At 46.2% G+C, this 10000-nt stretch overlaps 1 protein-coding gene across 3 annotated transcripts in view; it reads left to right on the plus strand.

The window, feature by feature from the left end:
• Window positions 1-10000, plus strand: part of osbpl10a (oxysterol binding protein-like 10a) — a 64273-nt gene that overhangs the window by 35781 nt on the left and 18492 nt on the right. For all 3 annotated transcript variants that reach the window (XM_035523315.2, XM_035523321.2, XM_081711792.1), the window contains exon 7: window positions 4434-4564. In XM_035523315.2, coding sequence (XP_035379208.2) covers window positions 4434-4564 — 131 coding nt within the window. The remainder of the gene's footprint in view (window positions 1-4433; window positions 4565-10000) is intronic.

The following is a 10000-nucleotide window of genomic DNA, read 5'->3' on the forward strand; positions in this document are numbered from 1 at the left end:
TTGATTTTCACCATTTGTTAGAAGCATTAGCCTAGTACTAACCTACAAAACTAAGGTATGAAACCCAAACTTGATGCTTTTTACATTGCACAATGTTCCAATGTTCCTTATTTGCATGTTGTCACAGACACAGACAGTCACAGACACAGACATTTCATTATAGCGCTTCAGCAGAATACTTAAATCTATTACTAGACAAAACCTTGTGTACTGTCAGGAAACTGATATTCTGAAGTTTGGTCTTGTTTAACGAATGCCTAGTGATAACGAATGTTAGTGATTAACGTAAAGTTAATTTTAATTAAGTGAAGAATAGTGAAAGGTGATAAAGTGTTTATGAAGAATGAAGATGTTATCGCTGAACGAGCAGCATGCGAGTTGCCTCCTGGCTTCTCAGCTGATCTCTGCCCGTCAGGCTCAGGCTATGATTTCCAGACCTTCGGATTGGCTTCAATACTGAGGAAAATAGCTGGAGAAATTCAGAGAAACTGGTTAAAATGATCTTTTAAGAGGACAATTGCCTGTCTCAGACAGTGGGTACCATAGGGGCAGGGGCGGGCTTTTCTTCATCTTCTTTGATGACATGATTGGAGGGAAGTCTTTCCTTCGAGAAAGCCCTGCAGTCAGGTTCACCTTGTCTTTCTCTCTCCACCCATCCTCCATCATGTGGGCTGCTAGTCATCTTGTCCTGCATGTCGGGTCGAAGAGTCAGCGAGTGGTGCGGGATAAAACCCGTCGGCCGCAAGTACACTTTGATGCCGTCGTCTTTGTGGTTACTGTCTGGCTGTTCCATGCGTAGAGTACCCCACTCTTGCCCCGCCCTGGTCCCGCCCTCACCCCGCCCTGGGTCTGCCCTGACCCCCTTCAGTCCTCCAGCATGCATGATACAACAGCACAGCTGGACAGGGTTTGATGCGGGTGGCAGAGAAATGGCGGTATCTGAGTAATATTAGTAATATTAGTGTCTCAGTGATATTAGTAATATTAGTGTCTGAGTAATATTAGTTTTAATTTTAGGACGATTTTTAAAAGCAAACAAAAACATGACCACTGACTAGTTTAGTTTTTCTGACTGGCCTTGATCACATAGATCAGCGTAATGCCTCTTGTTGAGCTCCAGCTTGTCTGTGGAGAGTGTAGTCCTGTAAAGAGTTTGTGATGCTGGAGTGACTTACTCAAATCCAGAGATCATGCTCCCCCAGGGAAATTTGCACCCAACTTCTCTCACTCTGTCATTCTTTCACCCCTGCTGTTCTACCTGAGCTGCTTTGGCCTGGTGTTTCTCCACCTTGCTGAGTTGCTTGGGTGTGGTCTTTCCCCACCTTCCTGAGGTACTTTGTCCTGGTGGTGATTCTCCACCTTCCTGAGCTGCTTTGGCCTGGTGTTTCTCCACCTTCTTGAGCTGCTTTGGTGTGGTGGTGTTTCTCTACCTTCCTGAGCTGCTTTGGTGCGGTGGTGTTTCTCCACCTTCCTAAGCTGCGTTGGCCTGGTGTTGCTCCACCTTACCAGCAGGAGGTGGAGTGGAGGACCATGACGTCCTGCTCTCGTGCCTACTGCTGTGAGTGAAGGTGAGAGAGCATTGGGCTCGTTATGTCCATGGAGTGGCAGCGTGTCTTAGTAGACATGACTGAGATGGATACAGGCTCATAACTTGGGAGGGGCTTGGGGGTGGGGTGGGACTTCATTGTTTTTAGTGGCTTTGACCTCGGTGGCCTCGATGTGCTTCCATAACTAGGTTTAGTCAAGCCTCCATACACTAACAGTAATCAAAAACTAATCTTGCTGACTGATTGGCTAAATCAGAGCCAGGTTCAATTAAACCCCTGCAGCAGAAGGACTCTTAATTGAGCACATCTCATTTCAAGCACGTTCGTGTTGCATCTGATGTACGAGTGCAGTTTCAAAACCCATCTGCCAGAGTGGTTGCTGAAGACTGACCTACAAAACTGTTTTGCAGGTTTGCAAGTGAACTTCAAGCTTGCTAACAGATGCAAAGTTGTAAAATTAGTGTAAATCTGACTCACTGTGCAGTGAAGCCACTGTGGGCAAACAGGCAGGGAACAGACCATGGAGGCCTGCGAAACAATGGAGCTGATTCTGGATTTTACTTGGGTCACAGGGGAGGGACATAGAGGGAGGGGTCTTTACCTCTGAGCCAATGAGCAAAGGGGCAAACTAAACCAGGTAATGCGAAATTTAATAACTTATCTGCATGTTTGACGGGACTTGTGGATCACCCTCAGCCACCCTGGATGCATGGCCTCTCTGCATGTTTTGTTGGATTTAGGCATTTGTCTGGCACTGAGGATTCACCCAACTCCACGTCTCCTTAACCAGAAACTGGGAATTGAGAAGAGAACGCCTGCGGAGGAATAACGGGCTGCTCGGTCTACGGCCATCCCAAACAATCGGACCTCGTTTAATTCATCACGCTTTTCTGGTTTATTTTCCTCCACAGAGAGCCCTGCATGTCTCAGTCGACGTTACGTGTAAGGCCCAGGCAGCTGAGCCGGCCCATGTGTTCCTGAGTCTCACACACTTTGCTTCACTCTAATGAGCATGGTGGCGTGTTCTGCATGGAATCCTTTTTTTCCAAGAGTGTCGTCAACTGTACATGAAAATCTAGAACAAAAACGTGATCTTGCATCTGTGGCAATGGCAAGGAATGTTTCGGCAATTCCAACATTTGTAAGGAAACATGGGAGCTTGTAAAATTAGGAATGACTGCATCTGATGTTACAGAAAGCAGCATTTTACAATGATGTCCATATTGCTCTTTGCTAGCAAGGACGGCACTCGATGTAAAAGACCATTAAGGAAGGTGGACTCTTGGGTTAGTAGTATTAGTAGCCTTCTTCAAAAGTCCATGTAGTATAATTTGGAGCTAAGATGAACCCCAGGTGAACCGGCTCTGCGGTGAACACCCCCTTGTCCATCTTTGTCCTGTTTCAGAGATGCTTCTGGCTATAAGACGCAGAGCAGAAATGAAGGAGACACAGAAATACAGAAGATGGAGGAGAGAGCAAATGTCAGAAGCTGCACAGGGAGCCTCAGAGACTGGGGCAGGTGTAAGTGGAGGGTGCCCATCCAAGTGGATGGCGGCAGGTGTAAGTGGAGGGTGCCCATCCAAGAGGCCGGGGCAGGTGTAAGTGGAGGGTGCCCATCCAAGAGGCCGGGGCAGGTGTAAGTGGAGGGTGCCCATCCAAGAGGCCGGGGCAGGTGTAAGTGGAGGGTGCCCATCCAAGAGGTCGGGGCAGGTGTAAGTGGAGGGTGCCCATCCAAGAGGTCGGGGCAGGTGTAAGTGGAGGGTGCCCATCCAAGAGGCCGGGGCAGGTGTAAGTGGAGCGTGCCCATCCAGACATGCATCTTTGCACTCCAAGCTGGAGATCTTTGACAATCAGTGGATACACTTGCCATCTTTTCTTCCTTCCCTTCATTTTTATATCTTCTGTTAAAAAAGAAAAGTAAAAAAAAAACAAGGTTTAGAATACTTGAATTCATAAGAAGCCATATTTTTGATGCCAGTGAGATGTCAAGTACATCCTGCCATGGTGATTTTGTATGTGGCTTGTGAGAGACGTTGTGCCCTGTCACTGATCTGCAATCAGCATTTTCCATCTCCCCAAATCTGTTAACCAATGTAAGTTCAAATGCCGCTGGTTCGGAATCAGTGCCCGGAAGAACAGTCTCTCATGGAATGATGGTGATGATTTTGATTATGACGATCTTCTCTTAGCTAGTAAACTCCTTGTCTGCTTCCCTCTAAAGCTTCGCAACGCAAAGAGCTCCCTTCCCTCCTGATGTAGATGTTCTCCCCGTTTTACTCCTGACTCAGCCTGGAGCTCATCTTCTAAACGTTTACCTGGCTGGACCACGGCGCTCCAAAACCAGCAGAGGTTTCCCATGCTGAAATACAGCTTGAAAGCCACAGTTCGACTAACCAATGCTAAAGTGGCTAACTATAAACAGAATCTAACATTACTTGTTCGCACTTTCCCTTTAAGATGGAAAATTTCTTTAAAGGGATGGTTCAGCTAAATGATTCTAACATGGCTTACAAGGATTGGAAGCTGATAATGCTAGCACTGTACCTTTAAGAAGGAAACTTCTTTAAAGGGATAATCCAGCTAAATAATGAGGTAAAGCTAGCGATGTCTGTTACCACTGTTCCAGTTTCTAAAATGTATGAAACTGGAAAGATGACCTTTTTACTAAAGCAAGTGCTATGGCTTCCAGCTTCCACTAGCATTGTTAATAACACGTGAGGGTTGGGATCTGATTCCAGATCAGCTCAGGTCTGTGATGGCTCCTCACAAATGGCTCCAAGAGTCGATCTGCAGGCTGACCCAGGAGCAGTTGCCTTGCGCCTAACTGCCATAGCGCCATGGTTCCTGATGGTCTGAGGCCTCTCATGGTCTGTGTCATCCCTGTAGATGGGGCTCCTGTGTGGACCATCCCAAAGTCACCATCAGCGGACTGTGTGCGGAACGGAGGCGCAACACCAATGTGTTCTACGGGACCTTCACCTTTGCTCAGGAAGAAAGGCTCTACTCAGCACACAGAGGTAATGTAGCATGCGCTGCACTGCTGGGGGTTGGGTGGGGTGGGAGCAGGCTGGAGGTGTGGAAAGGGCAGGATGGGGACAGGCTTTGGGGTGAGGTGGGGTGGGGTGAGAGCAGGCTGGGGGTGTGGCAGGGGGCAGTTTGGGGTGAGGTGGGGTGGGGTAGTGTCAGGCTATTCTGTGTTTTAAATATGTGTTTAGAGATGAAGTCACATTTTTCTTCATGGTGGTAATTTATAACTGACCAACCCGAAATGTGTTCTGCATGGGTGTAGTGGAGCCTTCTGGGTGTTGTAGTTTAGACACTGTAGTTTAGGTGTCCAGAAGTGGTGACATCATGACTCAATCTCTGATTTATATTAAGTAAAGAAGAGCTGAAGTCTGCTGGTTTTTCCTGTTTCATGATGTTTTATACTGATCCTGTTTTCGCATGGACACAGTTATCAGCAGACAGATTCTGGTGTCACTTTCCTACACCCACACAGAGTAGGTATTAAGATCTGTAGCAATGTGAGAAATATGTTTATTAATAATGTTTCTAAATTTCTGTTCTTGTTGATAGTGGTGCTATTTTTGTTTGTTTACTTGATAATGAAGAGGGAGAAATATGAAAGTTTGAAATGAGAAATGTAGATAAACAGAAAGTCTTTGTAGGTAGTGGCTGCAGTGAGCTCTAGCATGAAGGACCTTACTTACTATTAAAGAGAGACTGGTTCTGAGCCTTACTATTAAAGAGAGACTGGTTCTGAGCCTTACTTACTATTAAAGAGAGACTGGTTCTAAGCCTTATTTACTATTAAAAAGAGACTGGTTCTGAGCCTTACTTGCTACTTACTATTAAAGAGAGACTGGTTTTGAGACTTACCTACTATTAAAGAGAGACTGGTTCTGAGCCTTACTTGTTACTTACTATTAAGGAGAGACTGGTTCTGAGCCTTACTTACTATTAAAGAGAGACTGGTTCTGAGCCTTATTTACTATTAAAGAGAGACTGGTTCTGAGCCTTATTATAAAGAGAGACTGGTTCTGAGCCTTATTTACTACTTACTATTAAAGAGAGACTGGTTTTGAGCCTTACTACTAGTATGAAACTAAATACTGAGATTAAATTACACAGCTATCAGAGCCTAGACAGAGAGTATGAGGTGGGAATATCTCAGAGACAGAATCAAACGGATTCCAGTCTCAGTGAGGATAGTGTAAGTACAGGACAGGGTAGACGCACAGGTCCTTGCGGAATGCCTGGTCACTGTCAGACAGGTGATGCTGAGTCATGCCCCTTTGATGTGGAAAATTAACACCCACGAGACCTACAGCACTGGAGGAAATGATGGCACTAAAGATGCAGAGGGTAGCTTAGAGACAGAGCAGAAGACACGTCCCCCTTAGAGACAGAGCAGAAGACACGTCCCCCTTAGAGACAGAGGGAGAAGACACGCCCCCCTTAGAGACAGAGGGAGAAGACATGTGACCCTCCTTAGAGACAGAGCAGAAGACACGTCCCCCTTAGAGACAGAGGGAGAAGACATGTGACCCTCCTTAGAGACAGAGGGTGAAGACATGTCCCCCTTAGAGACAGAGGGTGAAGACATGTGACCCTTAGAGACAGAGCAGAAGACACGTCCCCCTTAGAGACAGAGGGAGAAGACATGTGACCCTCCTTAGAGACAGAGGGTGAAGACATGTCCCCCTTAGAGACAGAGGGTGAAGACATGTGACCCTTAGAGACAGAGCAGAAGACACGTCCCCCTTAGAGACAGAGGGAGAAGACATGTGACCCTCCTTAGAGACAGAGGGTGAAGACATGTCCCCCTTAGAGACAGAGGGTGAAGACATGTGACCCTTAGAGACAGAGCAGAAGACACGTCCCCCTTAGAGACAGAGGGAGAAGACATGTGACCCTCCTTAGAGACAGAGGGTGAAGACATGTCCCCCTTAGAGACCAGTAGATGAAGAGTCCTGCAACTAGACCAGTAAAATATTCATCAAAAGCATCAATAGTTCAGTTAGTTTCTGACAGTATGCAGAGCAGAGAGATTCCCTAACCCTCCTGGAGAGTGTGATGGTGTGAGAGAAGGATAGGGGAGTTAGAGGACAAGGAGCGGAGAGGGAAGGAGGGAGGGAGAGAGGGAGGGAGGGAGAGAGAGGGAGGGAGAGAGAGAGGGAGAGAGGGAGGGAGAGAGAGAGGGAGAGAGAGAGAGGGAGAGAGAGAGGGAGAGAGGGAGGGAGAGAGAGAGGGAGAGAGAGGGAGGGAGAGAGGGAGGGAGAGAGAGAGGGAGGGAGAAAGGGAGAGAGAGAGAGGGAGAGAGAGAGAGGGAGGGAGAGAGGGAGAGAGAGAGAGGGAGAGAGGGAGAGAGAGAGAGGGAGGGAGAGAGGGAGGGAGAGAGGGAGGGAGAGAGAGAGGGAGGGAGAAAGGGAGAGAGAGAGAGAGAGAGGGAGGGAGAGAGGGAGGGAGAGAGAGAGGGAGGGAGAAAGGGAGAGAGAGAGAGAGAGAGGGAGGGAGAGAGGGAGAGAGAGAGAGGGAGAGAGGGAGAGAGGGAGAGGATGACTGACTGGCTTCGAGCTTGTGTTGAAATTTTAAAGCGTGCGCTGAAGCCCGGCTCATGTCACTGACCGTCTAGACTGATACGGTCTATGGTCTAGACACACTTGTCTGCATGTACACACACTGACTGAAACTCTCTGAGGGAGTTGTGTTGAAAGGTAGTATTTCATGTGTTTTTTCTCACCTAAATCCATCCATGTGAACACCAAACTTTCTTCCTTCCATCCATCCATCTGACCATCCATATACAGTTGTGCTCATAAGCTTACATACCCTGGCAGAATTTGTGATTTTTTAAAATATTTTTTCAGAGAATAATAATGATAATAGAACTTTTCTTTTATTCATGTTTAGTGGTTGGGTCAACCCATTTATTATCAAACAATTGTTTTTGCCCTTTTTAAAATCATAATGAGAACAGAAATTACCCAAATGACCCCAATCAATGGTTTACATACTCTGGAAGTTTTGGCATGATAACATACACACAAGTTGACTCACACAGGTTTAAATGGCTACTAAAGGTAACCATCCTCATCTGTGAGCTGTTTGCTTGTCAATCAGTGTGTGTATAAAGAGTCAGTAAGTTACTGGGCTCCTGACAGACCCCTGCATGAGACATGGGGAAAGCAAAATAATTATCAAAGGATCTGTGGGAGAAGATAGTTGAACTTTATAAAACCGGAAAAGGAAATAAAGATACCCAAGCAACTGAGATTCCAGTCAGCAGTGATCAGACTTCAGAAGTGGAAAACGAGGGATTCTGTTGAAACCAAGCCAAGGTCAGAAAAACCCACAAATAACGTCAGCTGGCATGCAGGACTCTGAAAAAGTGGTGTGGCTGTTCCAAGATGCTCAATAAGGAGGCACTTGAAGAAAAATGGGGTGCATGGTCGAGTCGCCAGAAGAAAGCCCTTACTACACCGATGCCACAAAGCAGCCCGCTCACAATATGCCAAACAGCACAGAGACATGCCTCAGGATTTCTGGAACAAAGTTATTTGGAGTGATGAGACCACAATTTAACCTTTTAGCCACAACCATAAACGCTACATTTGGAGAGGAGTCAACAAGGCCTTTGATGAAAAGTACACCATCCCTACTGTAAAACACGGAGGTGGATCACTGATGTTTTGGGGATGTGTGAGCTACACAGGCACAGGGAACTTGGTCAAAATTGATGGCAGGATGAATGCAGCATTTTATCAGAAAATACTGGAGGAAAATGTGCACTTTTCAGCCCAGAAGCTGCACATGGGAAGCACTTGGATGTTCAAACACGACAATGATCTAAAACACAAGGCCAAGTCAACCTGTCATTGGCTACAGCTTGAAAAAAGGTTCTGGAGTGGCCATCTCAGTCTCCTGACCTCAATATCATTGAGCCACTTTGGGGAGATCTCAGACATGCAGTTCATGCAACACAGCCCAAGAATTTACAGGAACCGGAGGCATTTTGCCAAGAAGAATGGGCAGCTTCACCATCTGGGAAAATAAAGTCCACAACTACCACAAAAGACTTCAAGCTGTCATTGATGTTAAAGGAGGCAATACACGTTATTAAGGACTAGGGTATGTAAACCTTTGATCAGGGTCATTTGGGTAGTTTCTATTGTCATTATGATTTTTAAAAAGGGCAAAAACAATTGTTTGATAACAAATGGCTTGACTCAACCACTAAACATGAATAAAAGAAAGCTGTATTATCATTCTATCATTATTCTCTGAAAAAATATTAAAAAATCACAAATTCTGCCAGGGTATGTAAGCTTATGAGCACAACTGTATGTGGTCTTGGGTATCTGTGACACCCCCATCATGTGTTACATGTGGGCCATATTTCTTGGACATGAGGTGTTCTTGTATCACTGTTGTGAGTCGGTGTGAAGCCACGTGGGCTTGGTTAAGACTGTGTGAGTCTGTCTGAGACTGTGTGAGTCTGTATAAGTTTGCGTGAGTCTGCATGTACATGTTTGTTTGAGTCTGTGCCACAAACTAATGTTTGTCCTAGTTTCTGTGAGCACATGTGAGCCTGCATGGGTCTGTTTGAGCCTTATTACAACTAATGGTTGCAGAGCTCATAAATCTGCTATAATAAGCAACACTTATGAGCACTGCAGAAAAGCTTTTGGTAGGATCCTTGTCAGTGAGAACTCTCTCACATGGTGTTTACAACCTCCTAGTGACATAACGCTCTCACACACCGTGCTTACGACCTCCTAATGACATAACGCTCTCACACACCGTGTTTACGACCTCCTAATGACATAACGCTCTCACACACCGTGTTTACGACCTCCTAATGACATAACGCTCTCACACACCGTGTTTACGACCTCCTAATGACATAACGCTCTCACACACCGTGCTTACGACCTCCTAATGACATAACGCTCTCACACACCGTGCTTACGACCTCCTAATGACATAACGCTCTCACACACCGTGCTTACGACCTCCTAATGACATAACGCTCTCACACACGGTGTTTACGATCTTCTAAGGACATAACGCTCTCACACACGGTGTTTACGATCTTCTAAGGACATAACGCTCTCACACACGGTGTTTACGATCTTCTAAGGACATAACGCTCTCACACACCGTGTTTATGATCTTCTAAGGACATAACGCTCTCACACACCGTGCTTACGACCTCCTAATGACATAACGCTCTCACACACCGTGCTTACGACCTCCTAATGACATAACGCTCTCACACACCGTGCTTACGACCTCCTAATGACATAACGCTCTCACACACCGTGTTTATGACCTCCTAATGACATAACGCTCTCACACACCGTGTTTACGACCTCCTAATGACATAACGCTCTCACACACCGTGCTTACGACCTCCTAATGACATACCGCTCTCACACACCGTGTTTACG

This window comes from Electrophorus electricus, chromosome 4 (assembly GCF_041902795.1).
Source record: "Electrophorus electricus isolate QZ-2024a chromosome 4, ASM4190279v1, whole genome shotgun sequence".
In the NCBI taxonomy this organism is placed as follows: domain Eukaryota; kingdom Metazoa; phylum Chordata; class Actinopteri; order Gymnotiformes; family Gymnotidae; genus Electrophorus; species Electrophorus electricus.